The sequence below is a fragment of the Eriocheir sinensis genome, chromosome 42, assembly GCF_024679095.1.
Source record: "Eriocheir sinensis breed Jianghai 21 chromosome 42, ASM2467909v1, whole genome shotgun sequence".
Classification (NCBI taxonomy): domain Eukaryota; kingdom Metazoa; phylum Arthropoda; class Malacostraca; order Decapoda; family Varunidae; genus Eriocheir; species Eriocheir sinensis.
In genome coordinates, this window is record NC_066550.1 from 15,094,335 (window position 1) to 15,116,564 (window position 22,230).

Sequence of the window (22,230 nt, forward strand, 5' to 3'; positions counted from 1 at the left end):
TATGAAGGGGGAGGAGGGCATGATGATGGGGTGAGAAGGGCATGGTATGGTACGGGGGCGATAGGTGGTGATGGGGTTTAAGGGGTGATGAGGGCATGGTATGGGGTGAAGGGTTGTGGTGGTGGTGGTGGTGTGAGGGTGTGATATGGGGTGGAGGGTGGTAATGATGGGGTGAGGAGGGCATGGTATGGTACGGGGGCAATAGGTTTTAGTGGGGTGATATGGGGCGGAGGGGGGTGATGATGGGGTGAGGAGGGCATGGTATGGTACGGGGGCGATAGGTTTTAGTGGGGTGATATGGGGCAGAGGGGGGTGATGATGGGGTGAGGAGGGCATGGTATGGTACGGGGGCGATAGGTTTTAGTGGGGTGATATGGGGCGGAGGGGGGTGATGAGGGCATGGTATAGGGTGAAGGGCGTGACACGGGGTGAGGAGGGCATGATGATGGGGTGAGAAGGGCATGGTATGGTGTTCCCTTCACACTAGTCGGCCTCCTCCTCAGGGTGACTTACCTGGTTGATGCCTTACCTGTGGCACCGTGGGGACAGGTGTGTTAGTATAGCAAAAGGTATATATTAGGGCAAAGGTATATTGGGTATGGTTCCATAGGTTAATTATTTCAATGCTCTTCCCCTTATGCCACCTGTGTTAGTAATTATCCAGAATTGCACCCAACTTCCTCCTCAGCTGTGTCGGTAAATATACAGAATTACACCCATGCCCTCCTTTCCTCTTGTATCAGTAAATATCCAGAATTACACCCATGCCCTCCTTTCCTCTTGTATCAGTAAATATCCAGAATTACACCCATGCCCTCCTTTCCTCTTGTATCAGTAAATATCCAGAATTACACCCATGCCCTCCTTTCCTCTTGTATCAGTAAATATCCAGAATTACACCCATGCCCTCCTTTCCTCTTGTATCAGTAAATATCCAGAATTACACCCATGTCCTCCCCATCCTTTTGTATCAGTAAATATCCAGAATTACACCCATATCCTCCCCCCTCCTCCTCTTGTATCAGTAAATATCCAGAATTACACCCATGTCCTTCCAAGCTCTTGTATTAGTAAATATCCAGAATTACACCCATGTCCCCCCCTCCTCTTGTATCAGTAAATATCCAGAATTACACCCATGTCCTTCCAAGCTCTTGTATTAGTAAATATCCAGAATTACACCCATGTCCCCACCCCCCTCCTCTTGCATCAGTAAATATCCAGAATTACACCCATGTCCCCCCCCCCCCCACCCTCTATCTTGGTAAATATCCAGAATTACACCCATTTCCTCCCCTCCATCCTCTTGTAATGGCAAATGTCCACAATTGCACCCTCCCCTTGTTTGTAAATATACCCATGTAAACTAAATGAAATGGTGTGTAGGTAAATAATAATAATAATAATAATAATAATAATAATAATAATATAATAGTTGTGTGGTTAGGTTCAAGTCTTTTGTGTTCATTTACTCCTGTATTTTAACTCCTTCCCTCTCTTACAGAACGAAGACCCCAGCCCCTCACCTCTGCTGTCCTATCTACTCCAGAACGATGACCCCAGCCCCTCCAGCCCCCCACCTCCGCTGTCCTATCTACTCCAGCCATATACTCAAGGGGAGACATATATAACCCATGGGGGAGATGACAGCTATGGGGGAAGGCCTGGGTGAAGATGGGGAGCCTAATTATGGGTGACTCCAGGTGACTCCTCCCTCGCCTCACCCCAAGACCAGGTGTGATGGAGCTACCTGACTCATTAACATGGCCAGGTAAGTTGTGTGGCCTCAGTGCGCATCTCTGTCACATGTTCCCTTGAGGTTGTGTATAGTAACTGACCCCCCTGATGTGGAAAGCCCCCCAGAATCACTCCGCCAAGGGGGCACCTCTCTGGCTGACTGGGGCGGCTTCGTGGTGCAGTGGTTAGCACACTCGGCTTACAACCGAGAGAGCCCGGGTTCGATTCCTGGGCAGAGTGGAAAAATTTGGGCAGCTTCCTCTCGCTGGTCATAGGTTGGATTCCCAGTGCCAGTGAAACAATCTCTTGAGTCTGGAACAGGAGATGGAAGAGGGAAAAGAGGCATAAAAAAGAGAGAAGAGGAACAGGAGATGAAAGGAAAGGAATTAAAGAGAAAGAAATTGACGGAAGATGGAAAAGAGAGAGAGAGAGAAGGAGAGATTTAAGTGGCGTTACAGAATTAGAGATCGATATATGTTAACCAGGGCTGTGGAGTAGGTGGTGTGGCTGGCTGGGGTGTGATGTGGTGTGGTTAGACATACCTACCACAGTACCGCAGAAGGAAGCTGGTAGCCTGGTAACACACACTTCCAGGCCTTTCTCTGCCTCTGTGGTGGATTGTGGAGTGTTTCCCATGTGGTATTGGTGTGCTGGATATCCCTTCACTGGTAGCCTGGTAACATACACTCCCAGGCCTTTCTCTCTCTCTGTGGTGGATAGTGGAGTGTTTCCCATGTGGTATTGGTGTGCTGGATATCCCCTCCCAAGGTGCAGGACTTAACATTTCTCTTCATTGAATTGTAGCAGCCACTTTTTGTTCCACTCCTGCAGCTTGGTGAGGTCTGCTGGGAAATCCGCAGTCAAGGCGTTAACGCATCCCTCCCACCTTGGTCTACCCCTCGCCTTGAAGCTGTGATGGTCTGAAGTGTGCCAGGGAGGACCTACAGTGCCACGGACCCTCAGCGGGGCACTCAACGCCACCCCAGTCTCATGTGCTTTGTGAGTATACCTATTATTTTAGTTTGGAGAGTAAGAGTGATGTTTCGTTCATGATTCAATAGGATGTATATGGGGTTGACAGTTACCATAGTTGATTTATTTAGTATTATACTGAGTAGCTTAAGAGGGTTGATGATGCTTTCTCCTCCTCCTCGTTAGTCCGTGTCATTTCTATGCAGGACTTATTTATGCCTCTGCCTCTATCTCCCTTTCCTTTCTCTCCTCTCCAATTTCTTAGGGTACTGCAAGTGTGGGCATTGTGCAAGTATTTCTCTCTCTTCTTTCCCGTCTCCTCTTTCCATACCCTTCTTTTGTGCATATATGTACTAGCTGTATATTTTTCAGTTCTGTGTTAAGTCGAGTACTAGCTGTATATTTTTCAGTTCTGTGTTAAGTCGATGATACCTCAGACAGGCTCCGGAGATGAACTGGAAGCATTTCAACTTAAATCAAACCAGAAGAGCGTCCATTAGTTACATTTATTAAAGGAACTCGGACACTTAAAACACAATACATCTTTGATTCCTACACTTAAAGACGGCAGAGGGAGTGGGAACCTTCATATTGGTGGTAGACTTCTCAGGTGGCAGTGTGTTGACGAGCCAGACATAGACACAAGCTAACTAATTCTCTTTCTCAGGTGAGGTGACATGGGCCAGGTGACTGGCCAGTGCCTCCTAGTAGCCTGCTGTGGATGTCTGGGTGGTGTGACACAGGACCAGGTGACAACTAGACCTCCCAGTAGCCTCCATCAGCCAGCCTTCTGCAAGTGTCTGGGTGAAGAGCTTCCTTGCCTGTGCATTAGGACAAGGCAGCCATCAGTGGGACCTCAGGAGCAGTCTGTTGGAAGAAGGGAGACATATTAGCAACTCGTAAGGGAGCGTAAGACTTGACAACATAGGCTTTAGGATAAGGACGTTGAAATTGGCCTACTGGTATGTTGTCTGTTTCAAGAAGAGGGACGCATTAGCAACTTATAGAACGCAGAGTTGATGATGTTAGAGTCTGGAGGTTTAGAACATTGGTAGAATAAGAGCAGAGTTACAATTAGTATTAGTATTTTAAGACAATTAGATTCTCAACACCAATTATGCATACTTAGAAGACTTATTTTTATCTCTTAAAATGTAGATGGCTGACTATCTTAACAGAACAAGCTAACGTATTTACATGTATCCCAAAGACTTTAACTAATATATATCACTGTAAATAAAGATAACTAATATATATCACTGTAAATAAAGATAAGACAATATTACACTTCTCAAGCTATAGATTATGTTAGAGCTGTCAACTTTCAGAATATATGTTGAGTTTTACATGTTGACAATTATTCTGAAAGGGAAACGTCAGCAGCTCTGAAGGGAAACATTGGGCATTCCTATTTGCTTACTGATATATTAAAGTTGAATGTTAATCTGCCGTTGGGGTCCTTCTCGCTAAATATCAATGTTTCGTCACCAGTTGGAAGAAGGAGGAAGGCATTAGCGACCCTTAAGGGAACATTGGCTGCTGTTAAGGATGTATATTTGCTTCTTGCTCGCTAAATACCAATGTTTTGTCACCCGTTGGAAGGAGGAGGAAGGCATTAGCGACCCTTAAGGGAACATTGGCTGCTGTTAAGGACGTTCATCCCTGCACACTGATATGTTAAAGTTGAATGTTACTCTGCCGTCAGGGTCTTGCTCGCTAAATATCAATGTTTCGTTTACCTGATGTATGTTATCAGTATCCACATTACCGGGACATTATCATCACAAAATATTATAACCTGTGAATTCTGTAAGCCATGTAATAAAGGTAAGACACATTCCACGTACTTTCTCTGATGCCGAACGCTCACAGTCTTTCTCCGGAGGCTCTTGGAAGAATGATGGACTTAGTATGATTTTTGAAGGCCTGGAAGCAGCTATTTTGGAGTATGATTTTTGAAGGCCTGGAAGCAGCTATTTTGGAGTATGATTTTTGAAGGCCTGGAAGAAGCTATTTTGGAGTATGATTTTTGAAGGCCTGGAAGCAGCTATTTTTGGAGTATGATTTTTGAAGGCCTGGAAGCAGCTATTTTGGGACAGTTTTTACAATATAGAACATTTTAAAATCCTAGTATAATTTTTTAAGGCCTATTAACAGCTATTTCTAGGCAGGTTTCACAGTTTAGAACTTTTTAAATCCTAGTTTTTGCTCTTTTTTAACTTATTTTGAGCATTTTAAATTCAATAACAATAAATTTTTAAGCAGTTTTACAGTTTTTTGAGACGAAGCATCAATTCCCATCAGTCTCTGCTATATGTATTCACTCTTTAAACTATTAGTGATTGTCAGAACACTTATCAAAATTTGTGCATTGTTACTTATGAGAATTATGCAGACCAAGAAATTTTTATGCATATTTAGAAGACTTATAAAAATCTCTCTCTCAAAAACAGCCTCTTATGCCATCTTATCGCAAATTAATTCATAAAGCTCCTAACAAAAAATTTGTGCATTGTTACTTATGAGAATTATGCAGACCAAGAAATTTTTATGCATATTTAGAAGACTTATAAAAATCTCTCTCAAAGCGTAAACAGCCGACCATCTTATCGGACCAAACTAACCCAAAGCTGTCAGAACACTTATCAAAATTTATGCATTGTTACTTATGAGAATTATGCGGATAAGAGATTTGTATGCATACTTGGAAGACTTATAAAAATGTCTCTCGAAGTGTGAATGGATAACTATCTTATCGAGACAAACTAACATATTTACATGAATCCCAAAGAGTTTAACTGTAATATATATCTCGCTGAAAATAGTTTAACTACCTAACTAACTTTTACATGTATCGCAAAGACTTAAACTAATATATATCTCACTGCAAATAATTAACTAACTAACGTATTTACATGTATCCCAAAGAGTTTAACTGTAATATATATATCTCGCTGAAAATAATTAACTAACCAACTTTACTTAACATGACTTTAAACACGATTTTACTTAACATGACGAAGATATAGACAAGAATTCTGAGCAAAATCCGCTGGACCCAACCTTGCCAAGCCCTTAATAATAGCGGAATTAAAATAGTCTCTGGAAATACAATAACTACAGTTTCATACAAGAACTTATGACCTTGCGTGCTTTACTAAACTTCCCGCAGCGGACTTTCCCACCCTCATCCACTTCCGAGGGTCCACCAACTTCGCCGCAGACTCCACTGTGGATTTGAGGAGGAGGCGGCGAGACCCTTTCGATCCTCCTGTTGTGGAATTTGATCTTGTATTTGAATCCTCTTGTGTGGAATCAGAGGAGGAGGAGGATTCTAATTCCACCTCCTTGTCATCTTGTATTCCGCTCCACTTTCCTTCCTCCTCCTCTTTTATGGTGGTGTAGAAAGTGGAGTTGGAGGTGTGGAAGGTGGAGGACTTTAAATTTAGTTCCACAGCATTGTCTCCTGTTTTGCTCCACTTTGCTTCCTTCTTCTTCTCCTCCTCCTCTTCTTTGGTGGAGGAGGAGGTGTAGAAAGTGGAGGAGGAGGAGGGATCTGCCTGGTGGTTGCTCATTTCTCTGCTCATCTTCCTGAAAAACAAAAACAAAAAAATGGAAAATGAAATCACACACACACACACACACACACACACACACACACAGGCAAGAATAGGTGTAGAAATAATGCAAAACGATTAAGAAATAAACAAAAAATATGAAAAGTAAAAATGAATAAAGATTAAAGAATGGTCACAGGTTAATGGGGCCAAAGGAAAGTTAATGGGTGGTGGGTGTGTAATGGGGTAGGTTTCTGAGCTTGCTAATGGGTTAATGGCGATAGAAGAGTTAATGGGTGACAGCTAGAAGAATGTAACTATAGATTTTTAATGGGTGTGTAATGGGATAGGTTTCTGAGCTTGCTAATGGGTTAATGGCGATAGAAGAGTTAATGGGTGACAGCTAGAAGAATATAACTAGATTTTTGACCCTTAGTAATAGGTTAATGGGGTCAGAAGTAAAGTTAATGGGTGATAATGGGATAGGTTTTTGAGCTTGCTAATGGGTTAATGGGGCCAGAGGAGATAATGGGTAACACCAAGATGAATGTAACTAGATTTTCAACCCTTAGTAATGGGTCAATGGGTGATGGGTGCTTAATGAGGCATGTTTCTTGGCTTTTCAATGGGTTAATGGGGCTAGATGAGAGTTAATGGGTGATAGGGGTAGAGAATGATCACTATTTGCACCCTTAGTAATGGGGTAATGGGGCTGGATGAGTTAATGGGTGACAGGGTTAGAGATTGATCACTATTTGCACCCTTAGTAATGGGTAAATGGGGCTGGATGAGAGTTAATGGGTGACAAAATCGAGATAAGGGAAAGTTAATGGGGGTGACAGGTCAATTAATGGGCTATTTTTACCCTTGTCAAGTATGGTTAAATGTGGACAAAATCTAATGGGTGGGAGGTAGGCCTATACGTATATAATGGGGTCAGTTGTCAATGGTTATATAGAGCTAAGGGGAAAGTAATGGGTGAGAGATTTACATAGGGAGGATATTTTTAACCCTGGGAAGTAAAAAATAGGCACTAAGGGAAAATTAATGGGTGGGAAATAGTAGCTTAGTCACCCCTCAAAGAGTAAAAAAGAATAGTATCCCCTTAAAGAGTAAAAGAAATAGTCTCCCTTTAAAGAGTAAACGGAATAAAAGAAAATGTAGTAAATAAAGGGAGACTCAAGAGAATTATTTATATATCCATGCAGACGAAAATATACAGAAGTTCCCCGTTAAACCATTATCGTCATTGCGTAAGGGATGAAAAAAAGGGAACTATACGACACAGGGGCCTTGTCCGCTCTCCTAGACAGAGTGGAGGCCAATAACTGTTTCGTCTACTGTCCTCCTTTCTCCTTTGTTGTTTACTTGCAACAATAAACTATCAATCAATCAATTCTCTACTGTAAAAAAAAAAATCACACTATCACAATTACGTACACTTACTTACCAAATGAAGACTATTATATCCATTGCCTAAAGATGGAAAAAGGGAGACTTACAAAATACACATACACGATAACAAGCTAATGGAAGGGGAAGGGAGGGAGAGGGAGGTAATTATGGGAGACTATCTGAAAGGGGTAGTTAGATAGCTTGGTAGTTAATCGCATAGGTAAAGTTTGGTACTACTACTACTACTACTACTACTACTACTACTAAATTATGGTAGGTATTGTCACGTACTTCTTAGGGTCGTGATAATTTACCTCATAATTATACTTTGGTACGTAATTAAGATGCGATAGTTAGAAGAGGAGAAAAGGGAGAGAGAGAAGTAGATAATGGTACCTAATGGGAGCTGACAATGGTAGTTAGGTAGCTTGGTACTTCTAATGGTTAAGGTGGTAATTGATTCTTCAGGTAGTTAGGTCAGTAATTAAGACACGTAAATGGAAGGTAGCTAATTGTTAAGATAATTGATACTTGAGGTAGTTAGTCAAGTAATTATAACAAGTAAAATGTTGGTTTTCTATGTAAATCTATGTAAATCTTCCTTTCCTTTCTCTCCTTTTCTTTTCTTCCCTTCCCTTCTCTCTCTCTCTCTCTCTCTCTCTCTCACCATTCACGTACCTTCGGAAACTTGAATCTGAACACCTGTTTCAATAATGGACATGTGATTCGCTTGTCACCGTGAATATCAATAAGAAAAATACACTAATTACCTCATTACCTGTTCTGGCACACTACTCTACCTCACTAATCAGCTACCTTCCTCCATGTACGCGTCATAATTACCCACCTAACTACCTCAAGTATCAATTATCACCTTACAATTAGCTACCTTCCTCAATTACTCACCTAACTACCTCAAGTATCAATTATCACCTTACAATTAGCAACCTTCCAGTAATTACGCGTCACTCATTACCACACCTGCGCCCTCACGACACACACCTGGTCACCGATAACTCACCTAACTACCTAATTAACGAGGTGATTAACAATGGCGATTAAGCAGATGAAGAGCGGATCAGATTGTTTTAAGAATTTGACATCACCTCAGTTTGATATATTTTCAGCACTTACAAGTTACATACACGTACATAGCTTACCGTACACACGCACACGGCCTTGAGGTACACACACACACACACGCACATGAGCTCCCCTACACACGCACACAAGGCCCCACGCACACACATCTCGCCTCTCTGTTCTTGCCAAAAAATGGAGAAAATGTGAAAATTCTAAACCATATCAATTTTCACATATATTTTTCTACATCTATATCCTTAACTACACGCACATGAGCTCCCCTACACACGCACACAAGCTCCACGTACACACACGCACACACACAACCTCACACTGTACCAACGAAAATGAAGAAAAATAAGTAAGATTTCTATACACTTAACACTACTTTTTCTTACTTACCACTTAACACACACGCACATGGGCTCACCTACACACGCACACAAGCTCCACGTACACACACGCACACATACACACACACACGTCTTACCTCTCTCACTGTAGAAGGCGAAATGGAGAGTGAGTGAGTGAGAGAGAGGGGGGATGGAGTGGCCGCCTCTTCCTCCCTCCCTCCCCTGGCCCGCTGTCTCAATCTCAGGTGTTCAATGTTCCGATACGTCCCGCGCTTGAAGGCTTGTTTCCCATCATTAATATTATCATTGTTATCTTTTAAGAGTTGTTTGGTATCATTATCTTTATCAATATTATTCTCTTTCTTCTTTTCTCTTCTCTTCTTTCCTTTTTTCTCTTTTCCTTCGTTTCCCTTTCTCCTTTTTTATCTCCCTTTCTTTCTCTCTCTCTCTTACACTGCCTTCCCTTTTTCTTTTCCTTTCTTTCTTTTTCCTTCTCTTTCTTCCCCTTTCTCTTCTCTTTCCCTCCTTCCATTCCCCTTTCTCTTCTTTTCCTTCCTCATTTTCTTCTCTTTCTTCCCCTTTCTCTTTTCCATCTCTCCTTCCATTCCCCTTTCTCTTCTTTTTCTTCCTCATTTTCTTCTCTTTCTTCCCCTTTCTCTTTTCCATCTCTCCTTCCATTCCCCTTTCTCTTCTTTTTCTTCCTTTCTCCTTCTCTTTCTTCCCCTTTCTCCTCTCCTTCTCTCCTTCCATTCCCCTTTCTCTTCTTTTTCTTCCTCATTTTCTTCTCTTTCTTCCCCTTTCTCTTTTCCTTCCCTCCTTGCATTCTTCTTTCCCTTCTCTTTCTTCCTTTTTCCTTCCCTTTCTTCTCCTTTCTCTTCTCCTTCTCTCCTTCCATTTTTCTCTCTCTTTCCTTTCTTTCCCTTCCCTCATTCTAGCTTTCACAAACAACACCACCAACAACAACAATAATGATAATAATAATAATAATAATAAAATAATAATAATAATAAAATAATAATAATAATAGTAATAATAATAATAATAATGGTGGTAATGAAAAACAAGTGAATAAGAAATAATTTACAGTACATTTACATTCATTCATCCTTCATCCATTTTTTGTTTATATAATATGTATAAAAAAGACCTAATTAATGATTCTCGCGCCTATACAATGATAAATAATAATAATAATAATAATAATAATAATGATAATAATGATAGTAATAATAATAATAATGTGATTCTAGCATCGTTGTGACAAAATAAATGAGGATAATGAATTAGATAATGAATTAAAAGATTGAGATGAAATTGTGATAGGTAAGGTAAGGTAAGGTAAAGTAAGGTGAGGTGAGGTAAGGTAAGGGTAAGGTAAGGTATTGTAAGGTAAGGTAAGGTAAGGTTAGGTAAGGTAAGGTAAGGTAAGGTTAGGTAAGGTAAGGTATTGTAAGGTTAAATTAGGGTAAGGTAAGGTATTGTAAGGTAAGGTAAGGTAAGGTAGGGTTAGGTAAGGTATTGTAAGGTAAGGTAAGGTAAGGTTTAATTAGGGTAAGGTTAGGTAAGGTAAGGTATTGTAAGGTAAGGTTAAATTAAGGTAAGGTAAGGTAAGGTAAATAGAGTGGCTATATTGTAATTCCTTTCTCTGTTATTATTATTATTATTATTATTATTATTATTATTATTATTATTATTATTATCATTATTATGCACCTTTGTGACATTGATCTTGTGTGTGAGTGAACTAAGAATTAATATTACGAGAAAAACGTTGATTTATGCTCGGAGAAGAAGAAGAAGAAGAAGAAGAAGAAGAACGAGAACAACAAAAAACAACAAGAACAACACGAAGAAAAAGACGAAAGAAAGAAAGAAAGAAAAAAAAGAAAGACACGAAAAAAAAAATGAACACTAAAAAAAGAAACTTAAAACTATAGATGAAAAAATGATCTATGTACATTTATAAATAATTACAAAAAGGACTTAGAGGGTAATTAGCGAATGGGAGAAGACAGGTGAAGTAGGAGGAGGAGGAGGAGGAGGAGGAGGAGGAGGTGGAAATTAAGGTGAAAAGGAAAACAAGGTAAGGTAAAGAGAAGGGAAGTGGCGATAAGGTAAGGTAAGGTAAGGTGAGATTAGGTTAGGTAAGGTAAGGTGAGACTAGGTTAGGTAAGGTAAGGTAAGGTGAGATTAGGTTAGGTAAGGTAAGGTAAGGTAAGGTAAGGTAAGGTGAGATTAGGTTAGGTAAGGTAAGGTGAGACAAGGTTAGGTAAGGTAAGGTAAGGTTAGGTAAGGTAAGGTGAGATTAGGTTAGGTAAGGTAAGGTAAGGTAAGGTGAGATTAGGTTAGGTAATGTAAGGTGAGGTAAGGTAAGGTAAGGTTAGGTAAGGTAAGGTAAGGAAAAATTAGGTAAATTTAGGTGAGGTAAGGTAAGGTAAGGAAGGGTAAGGACAAGTAATAATGACAAGGTGAGATGCTAATTAACCTGTCAGTAGGCCTAGGTTAATTAATGCTTTCTCACCTGGTTAAAAAATATTATGAATGGAAGAAACTGAGAATCATTATTATTATTATCATTATTATTATTATTGACGTTGAAGATTGAGAAAAGGAAGAAAAAGGAAGTGAAATAAGAAAAACAACAACAACAACAACAACAACACAAATAATAATAATAATAATAATAATAATAATAATAATAATAATAATAATAATAATAATAATAATAATAATAATAATAATTGTAATAACAGATGTAATGCCCTAAAGAGTATTGACAAACGGACATAATATATAAAAACACACATACGCACACACAAACACAATAATAATAATAATAATAATAATAATGATAACAATACTATAGGTTCTCATTACACACACACACACACACACACACACACACACACACACACACACACACACACACACACACATCTTTGCACCGGGACAGAGTAGTTGTAGTAGTAGTAGTAGTAATAATAATAATAATAATAATAATAATAATAATAATAATAATAATAATAATAATAATAATAATAATAATAATAATAATAATAATAATAATAATAATAATAATAATAATAATAATAATAAAGAGGATTGGGAAAGGAAGGGAAAGAGGAAGAAGAGGAGGAGGAGGAACGAAGGAAAAAGAGAAGGAAGAGGAAGAAGAGGAGGAGGAAAGGACAGGAGAGAAAACGAAAGAAAGAAAAGAAAAAAGAAAAATAAAGAAAAATTGAAGAAATAAAACAATTACTCAGGAAAGGAGGAAAAGGAAGAGGAGGAGGAAAGGAGAGGAAGACAAAGAAGAGAGGAAGTAAAATAAGAAAAAAAAATAAAAAAACAATTACTTATATTAATTACCTCATCATCATTATCAAGGGAATCATCATCATCGTCAGCTCACGGTATCAATTTATTATTATCATCATCATCATCATCATTATTATCATTATTATTATTTATTATTATTATTATTATACAAAAAACACGGCTTTACACACGAACACACACACGCACACACTAACACACACACTCTCTTTCTCTCTCTCACACACTCACCGGTAACGTGTATGTCTGTATGTACGTTATGTATGTATGTATGTATGTATGTATGTATGTAGACGTACAGAAACGCACACAACTTCAAAAACTTACATATGTACACACGCGTTTGTCTGTTTCTAACCGACAACCAACACTGAGGGGGGAGGAGGAGGGAAGAGGAGGAGGAGGAGGAGGAGGAGGAGGAGGAGGAGGAGGAGGAGGAGGAGGAGGAGGAGGAGGGTGAATTATGCCAAAGAAGATTATATATACAACGGCTTGGGGAGGAGGAGGAGGAGGAGGAGGAAATGAAAAAGAAGATGAAAATGAAGGTAAGGTAAGGTAAGATAAGGTAAGGTAAGGTAAGGTAAGGTAAGGTTAGGTAAGGTAAGGTAAGGTACGGTTAAGTTAGGTAAGGTAAGGTAAGGTTAAATAAGGTAAGATTAGGTAAGGTAAGGTAAGGTTTGGTAAGGTAAGGTAAGGTTAGGCAAGATTAAGGAAGGGAAAGGAAGGTAAGGTAAGGCAAGGTAAGGTTAGGTAAGATTAAGGAAGGGAAAGGAAGAGAAGGTAAGGCAAGGTAAGGTTGGGTATAAGATTAAGGAAGGGAAAGGAAGGTAAGGTAAGGTCAAGTCATCAAGGTAAGGAAAGGTAAAGAGATAAATATAAAGCTTAGAAAATCAAGGAAAAGGTAAGGTAAGGTAAGGTAAGGTAAGGTCATTAAGGTAAGGGAAAGGTAAGAACACGTGACCTATTTACCTCAACACTACAACAGTAAAAATGTGATTTAGATATGTCCTATTATAACTCTCTCTCTCTCTCTCTCTCTCTCTCTCTCTCTCTCTATTATTTTCATTCTTTTTTTTTCTTCATTCAAATCTGTTAATCTGAGTGTGGAGGAGGAGGAAGAGGAAGAGGAAGAGGAGGAAGAGAGAGGAGGAGGAGGAGGAGGAGGAGGAGGAGGAAGGGGATGTAGATTACTTTATACAACCCAAACACACACACACACACACACACACACACACACACACACACACCAAACAGTTTATTATTTTATTTATTATTTTTTTTAAACATAATTTCACCGATACACAAAAAGGTCTTCCGTCCACTTCACTACACACTACACATCAACACTTCTTCTTCTTCTTCTTCTTCTTCTTCTTTAACTCTATTCTCGGAGGGTGACTTCTTCTTCTGCGGTGGTGGTGGTGGTGGTGGTGGTGGACAGGTATGGTACAGGTAAATTGGTCTTTATTTTCACTCATATATGTCGTTTATTTCTTTGTTTTTCTTTATTTTTCTTTCTTTTCTTATCAGTTTTTCTTTTTCTTCTCCTCCTCCTCCTCTTCTTTTCTTTATTTAATTTTCCTCTATGTCGTTTTTCTTACTTTTCTTCTTCTTTCACTTCCTTATTCTGTTCCTCGTTTTCTTTTTCCTTTTATTTACTTTATTTCTTTTTATTTTCCTTTATTTTCCTCCACCATCTTGTTTCCTTCCCCTTTTTTTCCTTCTTTTCTTTCCCTCCACTTTTTTCATCTCCACCTCCTTTATTTTCCTTCCTCCTCTTCCACTTTCGTTCTCTACTTGCCTTCCCTCCTTCTTTTTCCACCTCACTTTCCACTCCACTCTACCACCTCCTCCTCCTCCTCCTCCTCTTCCATCCACAACCTATTCCATCCATATCATCTTAAAGAGCATGGATTTTAGGCTTTCTTAGTCAAGGAGGAGGAGGAGGAAGAAGAGGAGGAGAAGGAGGAGGAGGAGGAGGAGGAGGAGGAGGAGGAAGAGGAGATTCAATTTAAATATTATATCCACACCACTTAGTTTCATTGTTTTTTTGTGTGGGGGGTGAAAGGGGGGGCGGGGTGAGGTCAAATGGGGTCAGGGGGGGTTGATACACGCCCCCCTCTACCCCTCATCCCCCCCACACGCCCGCACACACGCACACACGCACGCACGCGAATAGATAAGTCACCCTTTCAGTGTGGATAAATTGTTCCGTTTTCTCTTTTTTAATAGACTGACGTAAGCCTGAGTGACCCCTCTCTCTCTCTCTCTCTCTCTCTCTCTCTCTCTCTCTCTTCATTTTCTCTCACTTTCCCGTAGAGAGAGAGAGAGAGAGAGAGAGAGAGAGAGACTTTGAGTGTGACCTTTAAATTGTGACCTTGCTTGACCCTCCTCCTCTTCTTCCTCTTCTTCTTCTTCTTCCTCTTCCCTCAGTCACCACTCCGGAGAAGCCGTGAGACATTGCACTTACGAGGATGGTGGAGGAGGAGGAGGAGGAGGAGGAGGAGGAGGAGGAGAAGGAGGAGGAGGGGGAGGAGAGGGAGGAGGAAAGTATGGAAAAGTAGAACAAAAAAATAAGAAAAAAATAGAGGGATTGGGAAAGGAAGGAAGACAGGAGGAAGGAAGGAAAAAGGGAAAAGGAAGAAAGAGGAGGAGGAGGAGGAGGAGGAGGAGGAGGAAGGGAAAGAAGAAAACAGAATAAGAAAGGAAGACAAAGAAGAAAGAAAAAATAAAGAAAATACAGAAGAAAATAAAAAAACGAGGAGAAAAAAGAAAAAAAATGAAGAAAAGAAAAAAAGAAGAAAATAAATGAAGACAAAGAAGAAAAATATCAAGAAAAAAGAAAAAAAAAAAATCCTCATCCAACCAATTCCACCACCAACTCCACCACCACCAATCCTCAACTCCACACATCCCCACCACCACCACCACTACCTTACTCCACCTTACTCGTGGGGGCGTCGGGGGGTGAGGGCGGGGGGTAGGAGTGGGTGACGAGGGAGAGGGGGGAGGGGAGGGTACCCACGGGTGAGAGGGGAGGCCCGCCGATAGAAGTGAGGGAGAGTGCCGAGGTGATGGGCTGCCCCGTGAACATGTTGGTACTGCTGAGGCTGAGGGGCGGCGGACTGATCATACCGCTCGAAGGAGGGTTTATCCGCTTCTCCTTCTGACGTCTGGGTGGAGGAGGAGGTGGAGGAGGAGGTAGAGAAAAGGAAGGGGTAGGAGAGAGGACGATATGAGTGGAGGAAAAGAGGTTTGGGAAAGGTATAGGAAGGAAAAGAGGAGGAGGAGGAGAAGGGTTGGGAAAGGAGGAACAGAAAAGGAGGAGGAAGGGGTAGGAGAGAGAAAGATATGAATGGAGGAAAAGAGGTTTGGGAAAGGTACAGGAAGGAAAAGAAGAGGAAGAAGAGGAGGAGGGAATGAGAATAGGGAGAGGAAGGGAAACAGGAGGAAGAGGAACAAGGGAAAAAGAAGAAAATTAAGAGGATAAGGATGTAGGCAGGAGGAGGAGGAGGAGGAGGAGGAGGAGGAGGAGGAGGAGGAAAAAAAAAGGAGAGAAAAAAAAGAGAAAAAATGGTTAGTTTCACAAGCTTTTAAGTTCTGTCTGTCTGTCTGTCTGTCTCTATCTTTGCCTGTCTCTCAATCACAGACAGACACGCGGTAAACAAAGACAGACAGACGGACAGACGGACACAACGCTTCTTAATATTTCAGTTCTTGAGTTTGTTTGTCAATATTTCATTCTGTGAAGGCGCTCGCGTCAGCCGGGGGGAGGGGGGCTGCTACCCCTGTGACTGTGTGTGTGTGTGTGTGTGTGTGTGTGTGTGTGTTATTCCCAGGAAGCCATTACAATCATGCATATTTGTGTGTTCGTGTGTGTGTGTTTGTGTCCCCCCAGCACAGCCCCCCCCGCCCCCCCGGCCGGCGCGGCGCCCCCTAGTAGCACAACGCAAGGGCACCCGGCCTGAGGGTGGAATACGTACTAACCTGTTACAGAACCACACGCGCACCACCTCCTTCTCCATGGAGAGGCTGTCCGCCAGCATGGAGATCTCCTCCGAGGTGGGCTTGGGGTTCTGGATGAAGGCCCGCTCGAGGGCCACGCGCACGCTGGTCTCGATGGAGGTGCGCTTCTTGCGGCGGCGGCCCACGGCGTCCGGCGAGGAGATGGTGCTGTTGACGGTGGCGGGGTCCGAGATGGTCTTGTCGGCGTCCGTCAGCCACTTCTGCAGCAGCGGCTTCAGCTTGCACATGTTCTTGAAGGACAGGTTGAGCGCCTCGAAGCGGCTGATGGTGGTCTGCGAGAAGTCGTTGCCGTACAGCTTGCCCATGGCCAGGCCCACGTCGCCCTGCGTGAAGCCCAGCTTGATGCGCCGCTGCTTGAACGTCTTCGCGAACTGCTCCAGCTCCTCCAGGTCCGTCGGCTCCTCCGGCAGCGGCTCCCAGTGGCGCGGCGGCGGCGGCGGCGGCGAGTGCGGCAGCGGCGGCCGCGTCAGGTGCGTGTGCGGCGGCAGGTGCGGCGCCAGGGGCGACCCGCCCAGGTGGGGCGCGTCCAGGGGGGGCCGCAGCGCGGGCTCGCGGGGGTCCCGCAGCTCCCGCATCTGGGCTTCGCGCAGGTCGCGGATGTCCCGCAGGTCACGCAGGGGGTCGCGGCCCCCGCCCATCCCCTGCTGCCCGCCCTGCTGTTGCTGCTGCTGCTGGGAGTGGTGGTGGTGGTGGTGGTGCTGTTGCTGCTGCTGCTGCTGTTGTTGTTGTTGTTGTTGCTGCTGCTGCTGTTGGTGATGCGCCTTCTGCAGCTGCTGCAGCTGCTGGGCCGCCTGGGCCACGGCGTGGTGCACGCTGCGGGCGTGGGGCGGCTGCGTGGGCGCCTGCGACACCGGCGACTGCAGCCCCTGCATGCTGGCCAGCCCGGGGGACGCCAGCAGCCCCTGCTGTAGCAGGTTCTGCAGGTACTGGAGTTGCTGCAAGACAACAGGCGGTTAATGACGACAAGGAGGCTGCGGCCAAGGACACACACACACCCACACACCCACACCCACCCACCCACACCCGCACACCCCCACACACATACACACCTACACCCACCCACCCACCCACCCACACCCACACACCCACACACACGTACACCCACCCACACCCACACCCACACACACGCACACCCACACACACACCCCTGCGTGACCCAGGACAGGTGCGTGACTCACCTGGCTCTGCAGGAACAGCTGTGCCTGGGGTGGCAGCTGCGATGCCGCGCTGGGCTGTGAGAAGAGCATGAACTGCTGCAGCTGCTGCTGGATCTGCTGCTGCTGCTGCGACAACGTCTGCTGCAGCGCCTGCGGGGAGGGAGGGAGGGAGGGAGGGCGCGGTGAGCGGCAGCACCAGGGAGGTAACGCGGCTGCTGCCACGCCACCAGTGTGTCACGTGACCCAAACCTATGTCCTGACCTGACCCTTCCCGCCCCCTGTGTGGCAGCCCGGCCTTACCTGCAGCTCCTGAGGGTTGAGTGAGCCCAGGCTGGGCAGCGGCGACGACACGGGCAGCTGGTTGGCGGCGGCGGCGGCGGCGGCCAGCTGGTTCTGCATGAGGAGGCCGGGGCCCTGCGCGCCCAGGGCCATCAGCTGCAAGGGGGTAGGGGTGAGGGGGGGAAGGTACACACACACAACGAAGACGAACAGGTGAACAACACGAGTAACAAACAGGAAATGGTGGAAAATACAAAGTCGATGATAAAAATGAAAAATAAAACACATGACAAATAATTTTTTTTTCTCTCTCTCTCTCTCTCTCTCTCTCTCTCTCTCTCACCTGGTTCAGCGAGAGGGAGCCAGCCTGGATAGCGGCGAGGGCGGCCTGGACTGAGTGGGCGGGCGGGGCGGAGGTGGGCGGGGAGGGGGCGGAGGTGATGGGCGTGTGGGTGGCGGTGGGCGTGGGGGATGGGGAGGGCAGGGAGGTGTGGGGGGTCATCATGGGCGGGGGGGAGGGGGTGGGGGAGCGGCCGCCATTACTCGCACGACTTGTAAGATCCCGCGCCTGGAAGAGAAGGATAATGATGATGATAATAACAATAATAATAAAAATAATAATAATAATAATAATAATAATAATAATAATAATAATAATAATAATAATAATAATAATAATAATAATAATAATAATACCAATAATAATAATAATAATAATAATAATAATAATAATAATAATAATAATAATAATAATAATAATAATAATACCAATAATAACAATGATATGAAGGAGGACAAAGAGATAAAGGAATAATAAATGAAGGAAGAGGAAGAAGAAGAGGAAGAGGAAAAGGAGAAGGAAGAGGAAAAAACGTAAGAGGAGGAGGAAGAGGAAGAGGAGGAAGAAAAGGATAAAAAAAAAAACAGAAAGAGAAGAAGGAGGAGGAGGAGATGAAGAAGGAGGAGGAAGAAGAGGAGGAAAATAAAAAAAATCAAAGAGGAAAAAACAACAAAAAAACAACAATTAAAACAACAACAAAAACAACAACCAACTCACCAGGTTAATCACGGGGTGGAAATGTCTGGGGGCAGTGGGGGGCAGCTGTAGCGACGGGGGATTGTGGAGGGGGTGGGGGCCGGAGGTCAGGCCGATGGGGGTGGGGGAACGGGGGCGGGTGGGGGTGGGTATGTCCGAGGAGGAGGAGGACGTCGGGGGCAGGGCGCCGTCCATTGAGTCGTCCAGAGGCATGTCCTGCGGCCCGCCATCGCTGCCACACTCGCTGCCGCCTCCCTCCTCTCGTTCCCCGCAGCCGTTCAGCGCGCCGCTCTCTGGAAGCCACGGGAAGAATGAGCCACAGGTAACACACAGGTGACATACACGGGAACACAGGTGACACAAGGAAAGGAAAGGTAGCGTTGAGTAAAAGTCACAGGTACAATGGGTAAGGTGAAGATATGGACAGGTGACGCACAGGTGAAGGTAATAAACGGTGCTGGAAAAGTAAGGCAAGGAAAGGTGACATACAGGTACAGGGGAACACAGGTAACACAAGGAAAGGAAAGGCACAGGTGAGAAAAGGTAAGGTAAGATAAGGTAAAATTCACAGGTAGGACAGGTAAGGTAAGGTAAGGACAGGTGAAAACACAGGTGACATACAGGTACAGGGGAACACAGGTAACATAAGGAAAGGGAAGGGACAGGTGAGAAAAGGTAAGGTAAGGGTACAGGGGAACACAGGTGACCCCACAGGTGAGAAAAAGTGAGCCTCAGATGACACAGGTAAAGGGAAGGAAGGTAGCGCACAGGTGGAGGTGGGAACAGGTGAGATATTACACAGGTAGAGCTAATTAAGTATGTAAGACGGTGCACAGGTGAGACGGTTATGCAAAGGTAAGAAAATTGAAAGTGAAAATGAGAACAGGTGAGATATTGCACAGGTAGAGCTAATTATGCATGTAAGGCGGTGGACAGGTGAGACGGTTATGCAAAGGTGAGGAAATTGAAGTGAAATTATAGGAAGGAAATTGACCCCTCTTTCGGCCACCTCTTTGGATTCTTTTTGTGAGCAGCGAGTAGCGGGATTTTTTTATTTTTTATTATTGTTTAATTTTTTGTGCCCTTGAGCTGTCTCCTTTGTTGTAAAAAAAAAAAAAAAAAAAAAAAAAAAACAGGTGATATAGGAAAGGAAAGGATGAAGGTAAGATTAAGGGAGGTGAAGGCAAATCAAGGTGAAGGTAAGGAAAGGAAAGTGAAAGTATGGGCAAGGAGAGAGGGGAGGCACAGGTAAGGTAAACACACAGGTAGAGGAGGAATCAAATACCACTCAAATGACATACAGGTAAGATTATACAGGTGATTACGAATTTTAACCTCCCCCTCCCCCCCTCCCCCCCCCCACACACGCACACACACACACACACACACACACGTCCAGTAAATTAATAACACTTAAGTACACACGCACACACGCACATACACACACGAACGTAACATGAATGAATATAATTTGAGAGTATTACACTTGGAATTTACATACGTGAACTCTCTCTCTCTCTCTCTCTCTCTCTCTCTCTCTGGGTATTCAAATCTCATTCCTTTTGTATTTTCTTTCATTTTCTTTCTTTTTATTTGTTTTCTCTCTCTCTCTCTCTCTCTCTCTCTCTCTCTCTCTCTCTCTCTCTCTGGGTATTCAAATCTCATTCCTTTTGTATTTTCTTTCATTTTCTTTCTTTTTATTTATTTTCTCTCTCTCTCTCTCTCTCTCTCTCTCTCTCTCTCTCCCCTTAGTTTTCCCCTCTCCTCCTCCTCCTCCTCCCATTCTTTTCCTCCCCTCTCTCACCTTCTCCTCTTCCTTTCATCTCCCTCCCTCCCTCTTTCTCTCCCTCTCTCCCTCCCTTTCTCTCTCCCTCCAAACCACAACAATTAATTTTCCCTCCATGTGGGGAGAGAAAAGGGAGGAAAAAGGGAGGGAAAAGGTGAGGAAGAGGAGGAGGAGGAGGAGGTGAAAGGTGAAGGGATGGGTGTGAGGTATTGATAGAGGAGGAGGAGGAGAGATAGGGGAGGAAAAAGGGGAGAGAAGGTGGAGGGGAAAAAAGTGGAGGAAAAAAGTTTTAATTAATCTAACTGTTTCTAGGAGTTGAGAAGTCACCCCCCCCCCTCTCTCTCTCTCTCTCTCTCTCTCTCTCTCTCTGATAAAGTTAAAGAGCAATAACCGCCTTGAGAGAGAGAGAGAGAGAGAGAGAGAGAGAGAGAATGTACATCGTTTAGTCACCTTTCTGTTCTCTCTCTCTCTCTCTCTCTCTCAAAATGTACAGAAGGAATAAGAAGAATACGAAAAGGAGGAGGAGGAGGAGGAGGAGGAGGAGGAGGGGGAAGAGAAAGAGGAGGAGAAAGGTAATGAAAAAGAGGAAGAAGAGGAAGAAGAAGAAGAGGAGGAAGAGGAGGAGGAGGAGGAGGAAGAGAAAAAAATAAGAAAGAAAGGAACATTGCTTTTTTGCTCTTCTTCTTCCTCCTCCTCCTCCTCCTCCTCCTCCTCTTCCTCCTCCTCCTCTTCCAACGTACAGGAATCAGGCAATTTGTATTCAGTCTTGGAAGAGGGAACCCCCCCCGCCCCCCCTCTCACACACACACACACACACACACACACACACACACACACACAGGAAATTTGCAGATATGTATACACGCACTTCTCTCTCTCTCTCTCTCTCTCTCTCTCAACATACATACATACACACATATACACACATACATACATACATATTGCAAATCTCTTATGCATGGTTGAACTATGTATAGCCTGGGATCTCTCTAACATACATACATACACACATATACACACATACATACATACATATTGCAAATCTCTTATGCATGGTTGAACTCACGGGAAATTACCTTATGTATAGCCTGGGATCTCTCTCTCTCTCTCTCTCTCTCTCTCTCTCTGGAAACATGTAATTCTCTCTCTTTCTTTTATTTTCTTTCTTTTTTTACTTTTTCTCTCGTATCTTTTTTTTAATCTCTCTCTCTCTCTCTCTCTCTCTCTCTCTCCCTCCCTCCCTCTTTTCTCTCCCCTCTCCTCTTTCCCCCTCTCTCTCTCCCCTCTCCCTCCCTCCTTCGCTTGAGGCCTTTCTTCCCTGACCACAAGCTCCCCTCACCTCCTCCTCCTCCTCCTCCTCCTCCTCCTCCTCCTCTTCCATTTCCATACCCTGATATATGTGTGTTTTTGATACTGAAATAACTTAGCATTTTATTAACTTCTCGGGACCTTTGGCCAAATTTCGATGGGGGAGAAGGGAGGGGAAGGGAGGGGAGGGGAAGGGAGGGGAAGGGAA

At 43.6% G+C, this 22,230-nt stretch overlaps 1 protein-coding gene and 3 long non-coding RNA genes across 5 annotated transcripts in view; 2 read left to right on the forward strand and 2 right to left on the reverse strand.

Annotated features, from left to right (window-relative positions):
• Nucleotides 1–3,200: 3,200 nt before the first annotated feature.
• On the reverse strand, nucleotides 3,201–5,146 carry LOC127010177 (uncharacterized). The gene is made up of 2 exons (XR_007762974.1): nucleotides 4,557–5,146; nucleotides 3,201–3,576 (listed from the first exon to the last, which is right to left on the reverse strand). It is a non-coding gene; the product is annotated as an uncharacterized LOC127010177 (long non-coding RNA).
• Nucleotides 5,147–10,181: 5,035 nt separating this feature from the next.
• On the forward strand, nucleotides 10,182–11,731 carry LOC127010179 (uncharacterized). Of its 2 annotated transcripts, XR_007762976.1 has the most exons (4): nucleotides 10,182–11,211; nucleotides 11,272–11,306; nucleotides 11,367–11,416; nucleotides 11,462–11,731. It is a non-coding gene; the product is annotated as an uncharacterized LOC127010179 (long non-coding RNA). The 2 variants fall into 2 exon arrangements; XR_007762975.1 differs by having other exon boundaries at nucleotides 11,367–11,731.
• Nucleotides 11,732–11,986: 255 nt separating this feature from the next.
• LOC127010181 (uncharacterized) lies at nucleotides 11,987–13,267 on the forward strand. The gene is made up of 2 exons (XR_007762977.1): nucleotides 11,987–13,160; nucleotides 13,211–13,267. It is a non-coding gene; the product is annotated as an uncharacterized LOC127010181 (long non-coding RNA).
• Nucleotides 13,268–13,892: 625 nt separating this feature from the next.
• The window catches only part of LOC127010180 (protein nubbin-like), a 49,075-nt gene continuing 40,737 nt past the window's right edge, over nucleotides 13,893–22,230 (reverse strand). The window contains exons 3-8 of the mRNA XM_050884056.1: nucleotides 18,950–19,221; nucleotides 18,236–18,460; nucleotides 17,914–18,048; nucleotides 17,635–17,763; nucleotides 16,418–17,391; nucleotides 13,893–15,603 (exon numbers count right to left, since the gene is read on the reverse strand). Coding sequence (XP_050740013.1) covers nucleotides 15,366–15,603; nucleotides 16,418–17,391; nucleotides 17,635–17,763; nucleotides 17,914–18,048; nucleotides 18,236–18,460; nucleotides 18,950–19,221 — 1,973 coding nt within the window. The 3' untranslated portion in view covers nucleotides 13,893–15,365. The remainder of the gene's footprint in view (nucleotides 15,604–16,417; nucleotides 17,392–17,634; nucleotides 17,764–17,913; nucleotides 18,049–18,235; nucleotides 18,461–18,949; nucleotides 19,222–22,230) is intronic.